Source organism: Marmota flaviventris, chromosome 6, assembly GCF_047511675.1.
Source record: "Marmota flaviventris isolate mMarFla1 chromosome 6, mMarFla1.hap1, whole genome shotgun sequence".
NCBI classification, from domain to species: Eukaryota; Metazoa; Chordata; class Mammalia; order Rodentia; family Sciuridae; genus Marmota; species Marmota flaviventris.
This window is the reverse complement of record NC_092503.1, coordinates 13,917,304-13,939,158: the sequence shown is the minus strand read 5'-3', so window position 1 is coordinate 13,939,158 and position 21,855 is coordinate 13,917,304. Positions and strand designations below refer to the sequence as shown.

At 38.5% G+C, this 21,855-nt stretch overlaps 1 protein-coding gene across 10 annotated transcripts in view; it reads right to left on the bottom strand.

Moving 5' to 3' along the window:
• Syne1 (spectrin repeat containing nuclear envelope protein 1) overlaps nt 1–21,855 on the bottom strand; it is a 436,344-nt gene that overhangs the window by 208,134 nt on the left and 206,355 nt on the right. For all 10 annotated transcript variants that reach the window (XM_071612898.1, XM_071612903.1, XM_071612905.1 and 7 more), the window contains 9 exons: nt 21,412–21,567; nt 17,472–17,763; nt 16,229–16,401; nt 12,964–13,273; nt 11,432–11,596; nt 7,851–8,207; nt 3,925–4,061; nt 3,225–3,402; nt 481–663 (listed from right to left, as the gene is read on the bottom strand). In XM_071612898.1, coding sequence (XP_071468999.1) covers nt 481–663; nt 3,225–3,402; nt 3,925–4,061; nt 7,851–8,207; nt 11,432–11,596; nt 12,964–13,273; nt 16,229–16,401; nt 17,472–17,763; nt 21,412–21,567 — 1,951 coding nt within the window. The remainder of the gene's footprint in view (nt 1–480; nt 664–3,224; nt 3,403–3,924; nt 4,062–7,850; nt 8,208–11,431; nt 11,597–12,963; nt 13,274–16,228; nt 16,402–17,471; nt 17,764–21,411; nt 21,568–21,855) is intronic.

The following is a 21,855-nucleotide window of genomic DNA, read 5'->3' as shown; positions in this document are numbered from 1 at the left end:
AATAGATGATCATAGAAGAACAAAACCCCTGCACTGTGGCAGTGAGAACCCTGTGCTTATAATAAATGGTCTCTGTAGAAAGTGAAAGGGCATCAACTTTCTCTCTTTGCACACTTAACCCCTAAAAAACCTACTACTTGATATTTGCATAAGTTACGTCCTCTCATAACTAGCATTTTGTAGCCATAAAGGGATTTTCTCCCAAACTTGAGTTACTTCAAATGAAACATTCAGTACTGTGCTTAAATGTTTCCTTGTGAATGTGCTTGGGCAAGTTTGTGGTGAGAGGCCCTACCGTGCAAGAAGCCACCTCCTTCCTCAGGGTTGCTCACACTTCCAGCACTGAGCTGTCTTAGAGCTATTCAGTTGTCCATCAATATTCAAAGAGCAGTGACTACAATTATTGACAAGGACCTTGGACTCATTGAAACTATGTTTTAACTGACAACAAACAGGACCCTGTGGTTAGCCATATCATACCTCCAAGGCAGATTCCTTTTGGTGGAGGTTTGAATGAAAGCTCTTCCAATCTTCTTTTGCAGTTTCAACCTTGGCCTGGACACTTTTTGCTTTCTCTTTGGTCAGCAGAGCACTCAGAAGTTCTCCCTTTGACAGCATCGTGTTCAGCTTATGCTGCCCATTTTCACTTTCTGACGAAAACTCCTAGAAAGAAAAGCAAAATATGCTATATTTTAAAATTCTTTGATTTTTTTCCATGTATTTCTTAGTGTGAAGAGAAGAAATAAACTACTTTCATATGCTAAGTAACCTAGGTCTTCCTTTAATAGTTAAGTTGTAAGGTATTTTATTTATTAATATAAATTCTGGCTTATTCCAAAAAGGTTGTGAGATATCTTATAAACTATTAAATTAAAAAAATAAATAAACGAGAGGAAATGAGGATCAGGAGAAAATAAGAGTTGCAAAATAATCTCTGGTAAGTTTATTTTACAAAATAATGCCCTGTAGTTCTGTGTAATTGGTGGAGCTTGATTATGACTTTGACTCTGAGTATCCTAGCTTCCAAAACAAGAGTAAACACAACCAACCAGGTACAGGACTGGACTCAGGACCTGTGCAATACAAACCATCTGCTCAGCAGAAGCACAGCTGTTCCTAGAAAGAAACAGCAGATGAATTTCCCTGGGAATCTTAATGAAGTAAACACTGTTACATGGAGTAAATGGCACCATTATTAGCAGTTTATAAAAAGAGAACAGCAGAGTAATTTATAGGATTGTCTTTATGAAGGACAAGTCAATGGCATAATGCCAAGAGTAACTCAACAGTGTGGCCACAGCATGTACTTTTCCCATGATGTGGCTGGATCCAAGGAGGGAATCTCATCCTAAATAAACAAAAACTCTACATTATACAGTAAATAGCCATTGACATTTTCAGGTGAAAATGTTGCATAATATTTTATGCAATGGAAAAGACATGGAAAGCATAAGCTCAAGGTTATTTATTCTAGCAAGAAACAGAAGCAAGGATGTTCTGTACTGCAGATATTGATGAAAGAGGCTTGTTATAATTTGGGTGTAGTTTGTCTTCCAAGGATCCTGTATTGGAAGCTTGAACCTTGGTGTGGCAATATTAGGAGGTGAGCCTACTGCAAAGTACTTAGGTCCCTGGGGACAGGCCTTGGGGAAATTCAGTTTGTTCTCTTGGGATCCAGAGTTAGTTTTCAGAAGAAGATTATTCTTAAGGGACAAGCCTGGCTTCTTCCTAGTCTCTTTGGTTTCCTGTCTGATGATAAAGTCTCTTGTTCTTCCATGTGCTCCTGCCATTGTGGTGCCATTGCCATGAGATCCTCACTTAGAGCTGAGCTGACACCACTGCCGTGACCATGAACCTTCAGAACTGTGAGCACAATAAACCTCTTTTATTTACAAAGTAGCCTACCTCAGGCATATCATTATAGTCATGAAAAACGAACTTATATAGAACCTTACCAGAACAACTGTTTTAATGGAGGTACTACCCCCATCCATGGGACTGGGTCAGAGAAAAGCCTGGCCTCAAAAATTGTACTGAGTTTCTCCAGCACAGGCAAGTTGGTAATTGATGCTCAAAGATTCTACTCCCTAGGCTTGGAGAAAAACTGGAAGAATTTTCAATGGGGAAAGTTTTCAAAGCAAGAGTTATCTCATTATATTATGAACAAAAAATTTAAAAAGTCAAATGTATATGGACAGTACTGCTAAGAGCCAAAGCAAAGTAATATGATGCATGGCATTTTTGGTTGAAAGGTGATGCCAGCAAGCCATTGAGATGATATGATTATGTTAAGATTTGCATTCATATGGATATTAGACTCCTGCTGTCCACCTCGGCCTGCTATGGGACTCCTGGAGAGTTCCCATTGGTTGGGGAAGTGCGGTAGGAGGGAATTCCGGAGGAGGGACTTCCTGTTGGGGTCCGGGAGAACACCGCGCGCGTGGGTCGGTAGGCAATCTTCCCGGGAGCACACAGGGCATTGGCGGCAGTTTCAAAAATAAAGTTTGTTCCTGCTTGAGTGGCTCGTGATTTTGTGCCCAGCCAGACTGCGGCACAGTACTACTTAAGAGATTGCTTCCAGCAAAGAAACTTCATCTGTGGGCACTTACACATGGTTTTCTATGTACATATGCCCTCTCTGGGGGAAAAAAAACACTCAAATTTCATAAGCAATCACTCAAGACTGTTTGTAATCAGAAAAATCAGACATGCAAAAGTATGAAACACAATGTTACTGTGTATAAAAAATGTTGGGGTTGAAGGTGGAGTGTGACATGGCACCACAAAGTTGAAGTTAGATGAAGGAAGACTAGGAAAAAAAAAAACCCTCCAAACTTAAGCAAAATCCAGCTGTAACTCTTGCTGTTTTACACATCAGCTCTGTGACTTCATTAAAATTCTTTGACCCTATTTGTATATTGGAAATAAGAACCATAAGAACCTCACAGTTCCTAATGTGGTTGGAGTGAAAACTGAATGCAAAAATCCACTTGGAATGTACAGGCTCATTGCTCATTGCATACAAGAGCTTTGATTATCTCCTAACCTCTCATTAATACATAAAATAGCATGCATTTATGAATGTAAATGGACTAGTTTCTTTTCCCTTGTTTCAAGTGAAGCACTTATTTGAAATTTGATTTTGTTAAGCAAAACTTTCATATGCAAGGCACGTTTCTAATCTAATTAACCACTCTTGTTAGAATTAACAGATAAATTCTTACCTGTATTTTCTGAAGACTTGTCGTCACTTCACTAATATTCTGAGGTATATCAAAACATTTGGCGGTAGTGATCTTTGCATTAACCAACCACTGCTGGAAATCCCGGAAGGCTTTTCTAAACCTTTGCTGCAAAATCTGTTCTTTATTCTGGCAGCCCTTGGATGCTTGCAAACAAAGACTGAAAAAGTGATTTAAAAATTGAATGAAAAGGAAAATGATAAAATTGATTAAAATAATATTTGATAGAAATGAGTTCTTAGAATATACATTTATTTCTTTTAGTAATATATTTTATGCTTAACTAAAATTATTATTGAAATCACACTTAAAATAGCTTCTACTTGGTCTAAGTTTCCTCTTTCTTTCTTCTTTACTTTTTTTTTTTTCTCTTTTTTGAGATGGGGTCTCACTATATTGTCCAGGCTGATCTTAAACTCATGAGCTCATGTGATCTTCCACCTCAGTTGGAATATAGTACCTGGGACTACAAGCATGTGCCACCATGCTCAGTTTAGCTCTAACTTTGTATAAAAATATTGAAGCTGAGATGGTGATGGTACCTGTTGTCCCACCTCCTCCTGAGGCTAAGGCAGGAGGATCTCTTGAGAGCCAGGAATTTAAGACCAGCCCAGGCAGTATAGTGAGACATTAGAGAAAATAAAAACAAAATATTTTGAACACCTGGAAGGTTCTTGCTCACCAGTTATATTCTTTAATCAAGCCAGAAACTTTCCCACTGTAAGTACTCAGGTCTCTGGAAAATCGACAAAGTTCATTAAGCTGAGACTTGAGATTCTCGGTTGTGGGCTCTGCTTTTTGTAGATCATCTAGGATTTCCTAAGAGAGAAAAAACAAGCATTTAAATTAGGCAATTTCCATATCCTCACATTATGTATGCACAAATCATTATTAGTGATTTAAATAATATAAATTATTAGTGAGGAACAAAATAATATAATAAATTCAGTAAAGAAGTGAGGTATATTTATAGGACCCCACCTGTATTCTTTTCTAGCCACAAATATATACTTCAGCATCAAATGTAAAATAGTCAAAAGCTTACTTAAGCTTTTGGTCAAATGACTCAAATTGAGATAAGAAAAAGAAAAAATATCCTAAATTATTAAAAATGGTCTGGCTAGATCATTAGGGGATGTGTATATTATTTAAAGGTAAAGAAAGATCAGTTTGAAGAAAGCAACACTTATTTTAGATTAGCAATATATGTAGTAATTGATTTTATAGAGTATATACAATTAATTGACATTCAGAATTCTTTATAATCCATAGGTCTATCTAACTAAACTAGCAGTTCATTCATCTCCTAGTTTCATTCTTAGAGTCTATTATGTGTCCAGCATTTTCCTGGATTCTTGGGTACCTTTCCTCCAATAAATAAAGGAAGACTTCATAATTCAATTGATGAGAGAGAGATGTGGAAAATCACAGTACTGTGTGTACTTAATCCAAAATAAAGTCTCAGGGCTTGATGAGTACAACTCTGAAATCAAAACCATGGTCACCTGGTAATGCAGGATGATTTGCAACTACAGCATTCCTCTTATAGGGCTGTCACAGGAGCAAATGAGCTCATGAGTGTCAAATACTTATCACAATTCCTGGCATACTGATAGACGCCTAATTAGCAAAATTAGTGGGAAAATGATTCCTGGATATTTAGATGAGACTAAGTGGATAGTGGTTATGAAGAATAAAAAGCTAAAATAAGTTAAGGAGGAAGGACCAACAGATGAGTAATGACTCAAATAGTGTTGCTGTTACTCTTATGAGCCTCAGAGATATTTATTGAGATGGCCCAGATGATATTTTTATACAAAGATATTTACTGAGATGATCCAGATCTGTAGAGAAATCGCATCTCTCATCAACAGACCAGGTCTAGGCTGCAGCCTCATCCTGGTAAAAGGTACCACTGTCTTCCCCCTGCTGTGCATGAGATGTCTAAGGATCATCTTGGCCTTTCCCACATCTGTCCCCTCCTCTCACTCCATGACAACGATGCTCTGGTTGCACCTGAGTCCCTTCAATCACTTACTCCTTTTACATCTTCATCATTTCATTCTGGAAATTCACAATGTACTACTAATTTCATTCCTGTTCTCTGGTTTCCTTTCCCAGATTTTGTTACCTCTTTGTAAAAGTCTGCATCTTGGGGCTGTCCCCTCACCTTCCTATTTGTCAAGTTGTACCCAGACCTTAGGATTCAGCTCAACTCCCCGCTCCTCTAGGGATGCTCTGCACTCCTTCCTGCCTCCTGGGATTTCTCATCTGAGGATACGCAGCACCTCATGGGCACTTGTTACAAAGAGGGTCCCCACTGATTTTGTCCTATTTGTCTTTTCACCTGAACTGTGGACATGAGCACAGGGATCGGGTTCTCTTGGTATGTCCACTCTTTATTTAGCTCAGTGACTGGACTAGAGCGTTTAAAACATTTTTATTTACAAAATTCACAAAAGTAACCAGTTTCTCTCTGAAACTCCAAATGTTCACATTTTATGTAAGGGAGAATATTGTAAGAACTAAAAAAAATTAACACCTAGCCAAAAAAAAAAAAAAAAAAAAAAAAGCAAGAACATTGAGATTCAAGTCAGCCACTTATATATTGGGTGACATGAAAAGTGAAAATCTTTGGCTAAAACTTCACATTTAAAAAATGTTCATGCTGGCTGGGGATATAGCTCAGTTGGTAGAGGGCTTGCCTTGTATATACACAAGGCCCTGGGTTCAATCCCTAGCACCACCAAAAAAAAAGAAAAGTCCATGCTTTCATGCTTAATGAAAATTTTCCAGTAGAGCCTCTGATTACATAAATACTGCATCAAGTTATATCTGAGTCAGGTAAATTTCAAATTGCATTTCCTCTTTGTACAGCTAAAGAAAAATGCTGTTATTTCCAACACTAGCAAACCAATATATTTTTAAATCAATGAGTTTTGCAAACACAATGAACATGATATGTTGCAACACTGTATTATATATTTTATTGATACTTGGTTTTATGTTTTAAAGGATTTCTTGAATACCACTATTTACTTATGTGAAATACTTGAGAAGGTTTGTGATTATTTTCATTGTCAGCAATAACGAGGTCTCACAGCAAAACGATGACATAAGAACCCTAGAAAAATCTGTTTTACAAACATCTTCCTACACATTCATCATAATCGAAGTATTATTTCCACTTTTAAGTAAAATGTTATTATTAGAAATAAGATATGAATGTCTGTTAATGTTCTATTGTCCTCAAAAACATTAGCTCTGGAGCCAAAGGTAGATACAGAACTAAGCAGAGGGCTGTCATCTTTGTTAGTAAAACTGAAAACCCACAATTACTGTTGCATTATCATATGTATTTTTATATCTGTCATTTATTTTTCCAGTAATAGTATCAGTGTAATAAATAATAGTAAATGGAACAAGAATGGAAAGAAAAGGGCATAAAAAGGAATCAAAACAATATAATTGATATGTTCCTATCAGATCACATGGAGCAATTACAACTTCTTTTTCCTTGTTCTGCTGAATGGATTACTATTATGCTTCATTCTGTTGCACAAATCTAAAGGTCAAAAAAGGCATCCAAAAAAAAAAAAAACAAAACCAAACCTCCAAAACAAAACCATAACACTTAGAAACATTATAAACAAACTAGAATAAAGAGATGATTATGAAGTTTAATTTCTGGTGAGTCTTACTTGCTTCAACTGCTTGATTTAAAACAAAGACAATGCTTGAAATACGACATGACTTTCTTACTCGTCCAAGCTATTTTGAAATGATTGTAACATAAATAGAAGCAGAGAAGTTTACTTCACTAGACTTCCTTGTAAGGCCAGCCATGATTCAGAGCATTATAAAACTACAAATATTGAAGAGGCTTTCAAAGTTAAGTCTGAACAGTCACAGAAAAGGAGCGGATTTTGAGCTGCTTCCCATTCTTCTCTATTCCTTTCCTGCTTCTCTTTCTCACATTTTAAAAGAGATGCCATTTGTTTAAAAAAAAAAAAAAAAAAACAACAGGAAGGCTACCCGGAGCCTGACAGAAGAGTGGGGTTAGCGTGTGTTAACAGGCTAATTTCAAGTACAGCTGTCAAAACCACACAGAGGAGAGCTAATCAGGGTCAAAACCATTAGTTGTGCTCTAGTAGACTACTAAATGTGTCTTCAAATCTATAAACTCAATTGTTGAGTTGTTTGCAACGGTTAACTGGCAGGAAAACAGTATGACTCTGTCTATTTATGCCTCTGCCCACAGGCCATTTTTCAGACTGAGTGCCTCATACAGGATTACACGCTCTTACACCATACACCGGGAAGAAAAATGTCTCCATTTAGTTATAATGTTTTCTACAGGAAACATAGCTTCTTCTCCCCGACATGTTAATTTTTTACCAAAGTTTGATTTGTGAGAAAAGGAAAAAGATCAGACTTGGCCATTTTATTTAGATAAATACTTCTTCCAAGTCTGAATATTGCATGGTTTAAGTTAGTGAAGACTTTTCTTTTTAGCAATCCTAAGAGCCAAAAAACCAGAATTCTTTAAATTTTTATTTATTTATTTATTTAGCATAACCACCAATGAAAAACCAGAAACCAACTTACTTGTCCTTTGTGCCAGGATTCCACTATCTCCTTGTCCGTGTTCTTGCCTTCCAGGAGGGCTAACTGCTCAGCCCAGGTTTTCAGAAGGGCACCGAACTGCTCCAGGGCCTGCTCCAGTTGGGCCACCTGGCCTGAGAACTCCTGCTCCGAAAGGGCCATTTGACTGACCAGGTTCTCCAGGCTGCTCCGCGTTTGGAGCACACTGTCTTCCCACTGCTTCCAGTCGGCGTGCAGGGCCTGCATCTCCGTCTGCATGAGCTCACACCCACTGGCAGCTGTGTTCTGTTTCACTTCAGGGGCCAGCGACTCCACTCTGCTCAGGCGGCCTGCACCAATCTCTCTGGAATCTATCAGCTCCTGTAATGGAATATCGCCATGGAAACCAAGGAGGCTGTGAGTCACTTGGGCTGCAAGTTTTCAAATGTGTGCAGAGGGGAACGCTGTCCTGCTAGGAAGTTTGAGCAAGTGTGCACAAGGAACCAGAATCCACACATGCACCCATTCCCAAGTTATATTAGCAGGGAATTGGCACTGTGAGTGCCCAGGCTTGTGGCAGAATAACCCAGGAAGCCGTAACATCCTGAAACAGACTAAACAGGCACCATGAACTCAGGCATTGTTTAAGTATATGGAAATGTTTTGACATTTAAATATGGGCCCGTGGTGTACTGCTCCTGCAAATAATTGAATCCATACTTTTGCTAAGTGGACGAACATGTGTGGCAGAGCTGTGTTCTGCTCTATTCCATTTCCACCTTCTTCCACAAGCTGGTGGCTTAAATCACATTGCTGTTGTACCAGGAATCAAGCTGACCCACCAGAGAAAAACAATGAGCCTCACTCAACTGCAAATACTTCAGAACCTTCAGCAAACATTTTATAGCAACTAAAATGAAAACTTTACAGACTTGGCTTAATGGAAAGTTTTAAATGACCTCTAGATTGGGATCATTTATTGCTGTCATTTTCACCTTTAAAAGAATCTTACTAGAAATTTAACTATCTAGATATAGTTTACAGTCTTAATGCATGAATACTCTAAAGTACAATAAGATTCAGATATGCACTCTTAAATAGATAAATAGTGGCATTTCTTTCTAAGAAGAGAGTTTTTTGACTAGAGTTTTAAAACTAGTATTCATATATATTCAAATATATAAATCAACCAGTATTTATATATTTACATGTCTATTGCTAATGCCAAGATTTTGTTTCCATTAATAGAAAATCATGACTTCATTCTTGCATTACATAGAAGAAAAAAATAATTATTAGGGACAAAATCTTCAAGGAGAAAATCAATTAGTAATTAACAAATAAAATTTGCAGTTAAATATTATGCATGCTTCATAAATTGTTAAGCATAAAGCATGTCTTATCTAGTCAGTATAGCATAGTTTGCATTTAATTTAGTTAGCTTGAAATAAATCTATCTTCTCACAATTACATGCAACAGGGCCATATTTCAGCATAGATCATTTGAAAGTGCTTAGTTATGCAATCGTCCAAAGCACAATCACATGAAAGATGATTTTTATACATGTGTAAATGTGTCTTTACAGTCAGCATTTAACATATATAATTGGCCTTTCTTGGCGAGAGACTCTAAAACCTATTCCTGTTTATCAGTGTGTATAGTAATTAGTGATTCAATAAAGGAAAATTTAAAAATGCTATGTCTAACACATAGCTTTAAAAACTTACAATAATTTGCCTTTGTAAGCAATTTCAAATTTAGAGTTCAGAGAATATCAACTATCAAAAATAGTTTTCCTAAGATATTCTATGGCATTATACCAGTTTTCTTTGGCATGAAAAGTGGGTCATTTCAATATTTGCAATCACCAATGTGCTCATCCAGATTTTGAATAAGGACACCTTATTATAAAGTCTTTTGGAGTGGTTTGTAAGTACATCTTCTTGTCTGGTATTTGGGTCCTTTAAAAGCAGTACCTGCACATACACACATGTGCATTCACGCCTTCATCTGGTACACACTGGGCCTCGGAGTTGCTCTTCTAGGTGGTGACTCCAGGAATGGGCTGGCCATGGCACCCAAGGACAGAGGAGCTGCTTTATTTCCTCTGAGGTCTCTTGAACCGCACACCCACCTACACTGAGGCCCGACCTGACCTTCTGAGGGCCAGTCTCTGACAGGCTTCATTTTCTCCTTCCCAAATCCCAGTTGCTTTCTGCCAATTCCTTCTGTATTTCCTATGTTTTTGGAAGCATTTTTGTAATGCCTTTTTTAAGAGAGAGGGAAAGAGAGCCAGTGAGCCTTCTGCGATCCAAAAGGCAGCCTTTGTCAAAGGGTTATCTTACTTTTTCAAACTAACTTTTCAAAACATTAGTTCACCTTTAGTATTTCTTCTTCATACCTGCCATTCACTCCTAAATCACATGATCTGGTTTCTCACCTTGCCTTGCTGTGGAAATGGCTCTCGGGGTGGGTGCCAGAGTCCAGCTGTCCAATCCAGCAGGCTCTCTTCAGCCTTTTTCTTAATGGCAGCCTCTTGCTGCATCTGCGATAGTGATAGCTCCTCCAATGGGCTCTTGGTGATACCACGGCCCCCTACTCCCCTGCTCATGATTACGTCTCCTCTCCTTTTCTTTCTCCCTTTAAACTTCTTTTGTTCTATGGCCCCTGAAGCCTTGGTAGTACCCAGACTTTGGTTCTGTGGCTAGTATTCTCTTTGCCACATACACTGGAGTTGGTTTCACCCACTCTGGGGACTTCAACTCCCAGCTGTAGGCTCCCAGTTTCCCCACACTGTCTTCAGCCCAGCTTCCTGAATATTCATTCTACTGCCTTCTAGGCTTTACTCCCACATGGCAGTTCACATTCCATCTGTACCTCCTTGAATTCCTCTTGTCTCCCCTTCTACGACCAAGCTCCTGTTCATGCACCAATTTGTCCTAGGGGGCAACAGCTCTATTAACTCTAGATAAAGATTTGACCTTCACACTGACCCTTCCCACCTTGTCACCCCATAGCCAATTTGTCGAATCACTGGATTTTCTTATTGAATATGCTCTGTGTGCTATGCAGGATAACAAATGTTTTATATGCATCATCTAATTAGTCCCTAAGACAACTATGTGAGGCAGGTTCCATTTTCTTCTTCTTTTTTTAACCAATTAAGAGATTTGAGGACATTTCTCAAAGTAACTTGTCTAAAGACACAGCTAGAAAATCAGGAGAGGCAGGATCAGCCCTGGTCTCTGATCCTGAGCCTGCACTACATGAAGCAGCGTGAGTTCTCATCACGTTGGTTTTGCCAGCCCAGCAGGCTGGCATACGCTTCTTAGACTCTCATAGGATAGCAATAAGAACATTTGCACACAGAAATACACAGAGGTAATGTTACATTTTGCTCACTAGTTTAAAGTCTTTCAAATCATTTTTTTAAAAAATCTCATCTATGTTTAGAATGACTGAGGTGCAAAACAAAAAATACCAACCAAAACCAGGAGACACTTTCAACAACAGAATCTTATCCACCCAATCCTTATCCCAAGTAGGCTGTCTGCACTCAAGAACCCATGGAACAGTGTGGTATGATATCTGTCCATTTTCTGACCTTAATTTTTGATAACTTTTTCTGGGCGGCTGATGAGTCCCCAGACATGTCTGACCACCGGTGAAGTTCTTCCTTTGCCGAGTGGAGCCAATCGGTGAACTCCTGGACGGCATCCAAGTACATGAGATGGTCTTTCACAATCTCTTCCACTTTCCTCAATTTTTCCTGGCAGACAAAAAAAAAAAAAAAAAGGCCACTTTAGCTGTAATTTTTATTAAGAACATGAAATCACATAAGATGATAGGCCTGATAGAAGTTTCTTAACATATCTCAGAAGACTTCATTTTTATTCCTAAATTTTCTCCGAGTTTGCTATCTTAAAAAAAACAAAACACCAAACTCTCAAAGCCTGAACTGAACTGCTTTGAGGAAACAACCATTTTTCCTATAAGTTTGCTCTTTGTAGCTTAGCTAAGAATCTATGCTTAATAAATGTTGGCCTAAACCCCTAGCAACCCACTTAATCAGTTACTAGAATACCTGTTCTTATTATTGAAGCACACTCAGATTAACTTGACAAATAGCATTCTTTAACTGCATTAGCCCACCAGATCCTCATACAGCCCTGTGATGGGGACACATCACTATCTTCATTACACAGGAAAGGTTACTCAAGCTTACAGAGGTTAAGAAGCATGCCCAATGTCACACATCCAAACAGTGTCAGTCACAATTCAAACTCAGGGTTTTCTGAAACCAGAGTCATATGTCTTAATCATTACCCAGATAAAAGCAAAGAAGAATAAATATCTATCTTAATAGCTGTAGTATCAATAAGACAGACTTCCAAAATCAAACAAAATTCTTTGTTAATTTTTATAGCATTCACAAATGCACAAAAGAAAAATCACAGATTAAAATAAAGTTTCATGTAAAAAATTGAAAAATATTTATAATACACAAAGTAGCCTATATTTTGGAGAACAGAGAAATTCAGTGTTTATTAAGAAATGAACATAATACTTTTTATATAACTGATACCTGGGAAGTAAGTAAAATTGCATTTAATGCAACAGTCAAGAGAACAAGAAATTTTTATTTATTTATTTATTCATTCATTCATTCATTCATTTAGTTTTTGGTGCTAGGATTGAACCCAGGGACACTTTACAACTGAGCTACATTCCTAGAACTTTAAGTTTTTTATTTTGAAATAGGGTCTCACTGAGTTGCTTAGGCCTCACTAAATTGCTGCCTGGCTACGTGGCTGAGGCTTGCCTCAAACTTGCAATCCTACTGCTTCAGCCTCCTGGTCTAGGATTACCATTGTACCAAGCTAAAAAAAAAATTTAAACACTGACTTTACAAAGAATGAAGATGACTCGACTAGCAACACATAGGTCAAAAAATACAGAATAATCCCAAAATTAGAAAGAAAAAAAGACATGGCATTCCCAGGTACGAAAGGATCCTTTTGTTCTATTAGCTACTAAACACACAAGCCATCACAGAGCAGCCAATTCTCCAGTAATTTATCCACAGTTATCCTGCACCTGAGCTTGAAGCTGTCTCTTGGCTAACCTTACACTAACCTTGGCCACAGTGGTTATGTCATGGAACTGTGTCTTCAGCTCCTTGTGAACTGTCTCCTTGAAAGACTCATCCTGTGTCTTCTCGTAGAGCTCTCTGGACTTGGCGGCCAGGTGGTGTAGCGCTCCGGCATGATCTTCTGCCTCCGACACGATGGACTGGAAGTGATCCAGCAGAGAGAATTTCTCTTTCAGCCCTGGCTGCAGCTGTAAGGGCTGTTCTACTTTTTGATCCATGGATTCCATCCACTGCTCCAACTGGCTTTTCTTCTCTAGATAGTCATTCCATTGGCTAATCACAGACTCCAGAGTGCTGGAATGAATGGCACGTGTCGTGAGAATGAGTTGCCTTGTTAATACCACCCAAACCCAATCACAAAGTCACTATTCCATGTAAACTATTTGATTGAACGCCACTGTAAGTGATGATAATGTCGCTTTTGAGCACAGATAGAAACCTGCTTTTCTGATCCATCAAACCCAGAGCACAGTTCCTTTAAACCAAGTAAATCTGTGCTAAAATTTGAAGTAAGAAGCTATAGTCACACACACATTGGGAGATTTTTTTTTTTTTTAACAACTGCTAATTGTCTTAAATGAACATCTAAATTTACATGTTATGTTGTGAAAACTCAGAGCTGAAACATCAGTTAAATCCTAGGTAGTATGTATCAATTGCTAATATCCTTGGGTTTAGTTTATCTTATTACAATCAGATAGTAATTGTCTGTTGGTTAGATATCAAAACTCAAGGTATTCTTCCTGGGTAAAAAATAGCATTAGATTGATTTTCATTTAGGAACACCCCCCCCACACACACACACACATACACACAAATAGTCAGTGCTTCTATGTTACATGTGTGGGAAAAAAAATGAAGGTTCAATGTATTTATAAGAAATATAGTCACTAATATAATTGCCTGGTACTAGTTCTCCAGAAAATCAAATAAAAGGCTCTCCAGACTGGCATTTAGAAAAGCCCTCCATCAATGAGCTTCACAGACCATTCTCTCACTTTCTCTCTTTTTGTGGTGCTAAGGATGAAATCAGGGCCTCATGCATATTAAGCAAGTGCTTTACCACTAGTGTAAACCCCAGCCCCACAAGCTATTCTAAAGTCATCCTCAGTGACTTCCCCAGCCTCCCTGAATCAACCCTAGGACCACTTAATAAAATTCCAGCATTTGCTGAAACTGCCGCCATTGCTTCAGTAAGAACCTCAGCATATACACCTTCAAGTCCAAATCAATGTCATCTTTCCGGAAGCCACCCAGACCTGCATTTTTCTGCAGTATCACAGTGTCTTTTGAAACCTCTTAGTAACACAAGCTGACTCAGTTTTCCAGAATGTAGCCTCTGAGCTCAGGGACGGCAAAAATTATTTTGTTTTCATTATGTTAATATATTAATTAAAACATTACTTCTTCTCAATACATAGGTGTCAAATTTAATTTCTTGCTGAAGAAGTGGAGTCAAAAATCTAATTTTCCTTCTTGTATTTATCATTTTATTCAAACACCTGCATCTGAAATACATTCACTCACATTCCTATTAAATTTCATGAAGCTAGTCCATTGTCAAGCATTGGGAAGTCTAGATTATGTTCCAGCTATCTACTATGGACTAAGAAAAACCCAACAAGACCTATATTTTTTTCTTTGCTGAGTAGAACCTATGACCAAGAAGATACAAGCTCCTGTTCACTTTGAGAATCACCAGCTATGCCTCATGTCAAAGGAAAAAGCAAAAAAAAAAAAAAAAAAAAATCACCCAAATTTGAGGCATAACCATGGCTTATTGTTTGCACAACAGTGGAGAGCAACAGTGGTTTTTGATTTGTTTTGTGATGAACTTTAATCTTCTGTTCATCCATTTGCTATGACCTGACCATATTTAGCACCCGTTTCTTGAGTATATATAACCTTTAGAATATAGATCCTGGGTTGTGTTTTAGTATAATACTGATTTATGGTCATTTTTCCAACAAGTTAATCAGGTTATTAATTATATATTATATTATTATTTTATATTATTTATCTTAAATACCACCAGTGCACCCCAACCACCCCACAGCACACTTAGTGTAACAAGCTCTTCTCTACTTCTTCAGCATCTGGTACAGGGACTTCCTTCTTTCCTTCCTTTCCTTTTCATTTAAATTAAATTTATTTTTGAAATGGATACATAAAAACAAAGATTATACATATCAATGGGGTTATGTGATATTTCAATACATGCTTACATTGTGTAATGTTTAAATCAGGTTAAACTTATCAAATATGGATCATTTCTTTTTTTTCCCCCAGGAGCACTTTACCACTTAGGAACATCTCATTCTTTTCATTTTGAGATAGGGTCTTGCTAATTTGCTGAAGCTAGCCTTGAATTTGTGGTCCTAGTGCCTCAGCCTCCTGAGTTGCCAGGATTATAGGTGTGTGCTTGATAATATCTATATGGTGAAAACTCTTAATGCATTTCCTTCAAACTTATTGAAATGTAGAGCACATATTTATCTGTATTTACCCTACTGTGCAATGGCACCCTAGAGCTTCTCATTCCTTTCTATCTATAACTTAGTACCCACTAATAATCTCTTCCTATCCCTCTCTATCCCTTCTCCCCTGGCCTCTGGTAATTACCATTCTATCTGAACTTCTATGAGCTCAACTACTTTAGATTCTGCCTGGGTAAAATCATATGGTGCTACAACAGCTCTAAAGGCATTCTGCATGGGCTCATTTTTTAATTGTGAGAAGGGTTCATGCTCTGTTAGCTTTCTAGGCCTCAGTCACTAAATGCCTGGGATGTCCCCCCATCACTATGACAATCAAAGCCTCCCCACACATTTCCTACAACCCCACAGTGGGTAATACTACTTTTGGTTGTGGAATAGATTGATACTTAAACTCAGTGATTGCCAACAATGTAATTTACAGCATGTTCTTTAAAAAGATAAATGTTACTGAAGACCACATATCCTTGCTTGAATAACTTGGAAGGAGGTATTTCCTGACCTGTGTTACATGCAAGAATCCATGAGAGACACTCAGGAAGACATAGCTATTTTAGAAATAAAACAAAACAGGCTAGCAAACAAAAGCTAGTCTTTGTCCCTGGGGAATATGACATAGGGAAGACCTGCAGCTCCCAACTAGCTAAAATACCATGCTTGGTAACTTAGCCACCAATACCTTAGCACTGCTCCATCATTTTACCAAGCCACAGGATTTTATTTGGGTAAATAAGCACAGAAACAGACTCTATACCTCTGAGCATGGACAGAGGAGCTCATGATGTCAGCCCACACGTTCTTCAGGGTCTCCAGCTGGGTCTGAATGGCCTTCTGACCTTCTCTGTTGCTACTTCTCAAGGCCTGTTCTCCTTTGCCAATGGCCATATTCAACTTAACTTCTCCTTCCCCTTTCATCAGGAGAATGTCCTAGGAAGGAAGAAGGGCTATATGTCAGTAAGAATATGAAGACCGGCTACTTTAAAAATGGTTGTTTGCTAATGTTTTGAACAACCCACAATAAAAAATTAAAAAATAAAAAAAAAAAAAAAAGAAATCACCCCCCCCCAAAAAATAAATAAATAAATAAATAAATATGTTCTCTTCCCTGTGACTTGTTTTGGAAAACTATTGGTGATATCTTTGCTTTGTAGAAGTTTTACATAATATGAACATGATATATGATATAAGATAAAACTCTCCAAAATGATGCATATTTCCCTCTTCTTGTTAAATAAACATAATTTTACTGTTAAAAAAAAATGGTTGTTTGCCACGAGACTTAAGGTAGGAGATACCTACCTTAAGCAAAAAGAACCAACTCTTGCCTCTGTTGCCATATAATACCCACATGCTAGAGATGGCAGGGATGCTTGGGAGTGAAACATCAACTCCAATTTAAATTATTAAGAAATTTGGGTCACTAGCCCAGAAATGATAATTTTGTTGATTGGTTTCAAAGAGTGAGAGGAAATTGTTTAAAAAATAAAGACACACCTGCCAAAAATGGCCCTATCACTGTTGCCTGACTGACTCTTATCTTTCAGGGTCACCTTCATGGCTACCGATTGGGGTGGTGGTCTGCTCTGTGCTCCCAACACACATTTGTTTCCTTCTGTCATGGCTTCTACACACGCCCTGCACCACAAGTTACCAATTTACACATTGGTCTTTCCCACTAGAACATGAACTTCTAGAAAACAGGGACTCATTTGTGGCCCACACATTTCTATGCAGCTTACACAAAGCTTAAAGAGGAGTTGGTATTCAACAACGTTGACTGATTATTTATTAAATTAAATGAAAAACAGACTCATAGCTCACTCTAAAACAATGTTTCATCATGGGGGAAGGGGAGGCTCCCTCCATGTCTGTTGTACTGAGTTCTCCATTTTTGCCCACATAATCCTCATTTGATGCTGCTCCCGGAACAATTAGGATCTACTTGCACCCCTGGGATTCTGATCAGATTCATCTCCAGAATCAGCATCTGCAGGTACCTGTATCTGTGACAGTCGTTTCTCCAAGGTCTCTTTGCTCCCGACAGTGCTCTGGGCACAGGCCAGTCTGTCTCGAACGTCTGTCACCCGGGACCACATACTCTGCAGGGCTGCCTCCAGAGCTTCATGCTCCTGCAGGGCCAGCTGGCAGTTCCGATGTCTCTCCTTGGTCATCCTGAGCAAGTTCTGGTAGCTAGTGAGGAGCTGGGAGCACAGGCGGCCTTCTTTCCCAGCACCATGGCCTTCCTCGCTGAGAAGCTGCCCTCTCTGGGAAAGCTTATCCAGAGAGTCTCTAAAAAACCAGAATTTTTTTTTTAATCCCAACATTCTGGAGCACAGAGGAGTAACAAATGATTGTTGACATTGGAACAGGAACCAGACAAGAGCTCACAGCTGACGTGACTTTTAAAATGAAGATGCTGGGATGTAGCTGTTTGCTTGCCTTCTGTGTGGTCTCTCTTAGTGGTGTCAGTGTCTGTGCTGGGGCATGTGATTCAATTTATACCATGCTGCATCCAAAGAGCAGTGATGTAGCCTACCACCTCACCAGGAATTCACTCCAGAGAATGGGCCATGGCTCCCTCTCCATCTAGCAAAGTACTCTAACCATGAAAACCTTGAAATTGCCCCAATACTCTGTTGTTCTGTAGAGAGTGCTCTTTTGTGAGTGCCTCTGCTTTCTTGTTTCTTTCTTAGGTGCCCCTTAAAATGCACAGCCCCATGTTCCCAAGCAATGCCCATGGCAACCCAGGATGGGGTGGAGCAGCACGTAGACCCCTTCCTGTGCCCTCTGCTCTTGTCTTGCTGTCACCTAATATTCCTGTCTGGTTCCAGAAGCAGACACTCTAGAAAACTAGGGCCACTACATTCACCTAATTCCAAGACTCAACACAATGTTGGGCAGAGCCCAACATTTGAAAGAAAAAGTTTCCTTCTCCAGCCATTGTAGGATTTCTCCTGGTTTCCTTGCTGTATCCAGAGCCCTGTGCTCAGCTTGCTTCAGAGCTAGGTGAGTAAGGTCAAGGGAAAAACAGAATCATGGTGTGGCCTGTTAGCCCATTTTATAGGCCAACAGAGCTCTGATTTCTTTTTCTGTCCTTCTTTTTCTCCTCCTCCTTCTTAACCAACCATTTACATTATTTTTAATATCATAAATGGACAATTTATAACTATATAAATTTATAGGGTACAAAGTGACATTATGGCTTATGATGGCAGTGTAGGGTAACTAAACCAAGCTGGTTAACATATCTATTACCCTAAATATTTGGCATTCCTTTTGTGGTAAGAACATGTAAAATTCATTCTGTTAGCAATTTTCAAATACGCAAGGCTCTATTTTTAGCTATATTCACCATGCTGTTCAATAGAATGAAAGCAAACAAAGCAACCCCATATTCCTCCTGAGAGTCTGTGCCTTTCAACCTACATCTCCTTATCTTCCCCCTTAACCCCTAAGCCTCTGTAAGCACCAGTCTAGCGAGTTTGTAATTCTTAAGAGTACCTCTACCAGGGAAAAACGGAAGTGTGGAGATGTCTTAACACAAATTTCTGTGACTACTAGAAAAAGAATTTAAAGCGTTCCTTCTCCACTGTCTCTATTCTTTTGTTTCTGAGTAACTACTATGTGAATAGCATCCTGTGAGTCACCCTGAGCTACATGAAGAGTCATACAACATTCCTCCTCTTAAAGACACTTAGTACACTTAGAATATTTTGGTGAGACAAGAAGTTCCTTAAGCAAAAGTGTCAGTTAAAGAACAATTCAAGACAAAATATTTCACTTGTTACTACAAGATGAATTGCTTAGTGGATGATAAACACGCAATAAGCCTCAGGTCTGTGTACTTTCATACAGGGCGTCTCCCCAGAATATTTGAGGTATTAGGATCATTATGATGAAAAGATCCAGAGACTGGAAAGAGCAAGTGAGAGAAGCTGGTGACCCAGAGCAAGAGCCCAATTGACCAGCCTGGTACATTTGGATCATCTGAAGAAGCAGCCAGTTTGGAGGGAAAGAACGTGAGAGCCGCCTGAGGTCATTTAGCATCTAGTCCTGGCATATCAGGGAGTAAAACTTGAAGAGGGACCATGTGCTTTTCCATGTCTAAGTTATTAGAAAAACTACAGTTATTAGAAAACTACAGTTATTAGATAAATAAAGACAAAAGAAAGACAGTGAATTTGGTGATTTGGTCTTTGAGACTTTCTCCAGTGTGGGGTTAGTGTATCTATGGCAGAAGTGGATGAGAAGGATGCTAATGAGCAGCCTGTGGAGAAGAAATGAAAGTCAAATTAAGCTATTTTAAAAGCCTGCAAGAAAGAGAGGTGTGGGTTTGTTTATGTTACACTGTATCTAGACAAAAGTTATATTTCAAAAGCAAAATAAAATATGGTATCATTTTTAGAAAGTCATATGATTAGAATGATGCCATTATTTTGTTAATTCCATGAACATTTTCTACTTTTCTGGCACTATACTAGACAATGGCAACACAAATATGATAAAGACCTGAAGTCCATAAACTTGAGGAACTCAGTTGGAGGTTGGGTGCGCAGTCTTGATGAAGAGTTAACCCCATAGTGAGGGCTCCCAGGTATGGAACCAACCATCCCAGGAAAATTTTGTAACAGTTATCAAACCAGTATCTGATAAAAACTGTGGGCCTTCCTTATCCTTGGGCTCCCCATGTGCAGATTCAACCAATGATAGGTCAAATATATATTTTTTAAAATTGTGTCTGTACTAAACTTGTACAGTCTTTTTTCTTTGACATTATTCCCTGAACAATACAGTAGAACAACTATTTACATTGTAGTAGATATTGTAAGTAATCTAGAGATGATGTGAAGAACACAGGATGATGTGTGTAGGTAAAGTGAATGTAATATGCCATCCTGAATAGGGAATTGGGCATACATGGGTTTTGGTACCCACGGGTGTCTTGGAACAAATCCCCCATGGATACCAAGGGGTGGATGACTATAGTTACCTGTTTGGTCTCTGTCATTTATTTATTTTTTTGCATACTTGTTTTTCAAGATAAGGAAAATCAAGCATGTTTGACCAAAAAGAAGATTCAACAGAAATGCAAAATAGGTGAGTTTTATTCAAGTGCTGACAGCTGATCCACTTGGGTGGGCTCTATCCTTTCCTGCTTTACAGACAAGTACGCTGGCTCTTGGAGAGAGGTTAAGGAGCCCAAGTTTTTAGCCAAGCTATACCTTCTTGATGGAAAGTCTTCTATCTTCCAAAGGAAAGAAAACAACTAAAAATACCAGGAGTGGAGCATGAAGGTGATAGGTCAAAAGCACAGACAGAGAACTTTGCCCAGGAAAGGGGCAAGACATGTCTTCTCAGTAAGGAAGCAATAAAGAAGGACTGCAGAGAAGAGGAACCACAAGGAGGGTCCAACTCAATGACCACACGTTTTGCTTCATTAATAATGTTATGAGGAAGGACGGATAGGGCAATAGAACTGGAGGCTCCAAAATGTGAAGAATATATGGAAATTGAGATCTGTATCATTATTTTTTGTCTATTTCAGTGGCTGTGCATCTCTGCTTTTCTTTTCTTCATACCAGCTTTATATTTTGTTAATCCTCAAAATAATCCAATAGAGGAAGTTACAGTATTTATTATATACAATGTTTAAGGGCTAACATCAGGAGTATAGTGATAAGTGATCTGTCCAATTTCCTGAGCAGAGGGAGATGGATCTGGGATGTAAATTAACTCCTTACATCCATCTTACTCTCTCCAGAATCCCACACTTCTATAAAGAATGCCACACGATCTTTTGGATTTTAGACATTCAGAGATGAAAGAAATCATCACCGGAAACCAACCAAGCAATCACCCAATAACCAAACCAATAACCAGCCCACAAGACCAAAACAGGTTAGCAAGTGAACAACCTATTCCATCTCTACACCATACCTTGCAGCTAGTAGTTCCCCGAGAAACATTTCAACTTTATGAACTTCATTTTTCTTCTCAGGAATGTGCAGTTTACTCTCTCCCAAGTTTTCAGTGTTGAATCTTTCTTCCATCTCATGGATCCATAAGTTCAGTTTTCTGTGCTGATCCTCAAAGCTAAAGAAAAGGAAAATATCTTAGAGAAATTTTGATGTGCTGGTTATACTGGTAAATTCTAAGAGCTGAGGTCCAATGTATTTTATATAGCAATTAAGATTATATGAGTTTTCAAGTTAGAAGACAACTCAACAAGAAGCCCGTCCAAATTGTCTTATTCTAGTAACAAAGTGATGATTTAAAAAAAAATCATCATATATGTATTTTTTGGAACTACAAGAGGAAAAAAAAAATACCTCTCAGCTGAATTGATTTCATAGCTGGTAATTGACTGTAAGATAATATTCT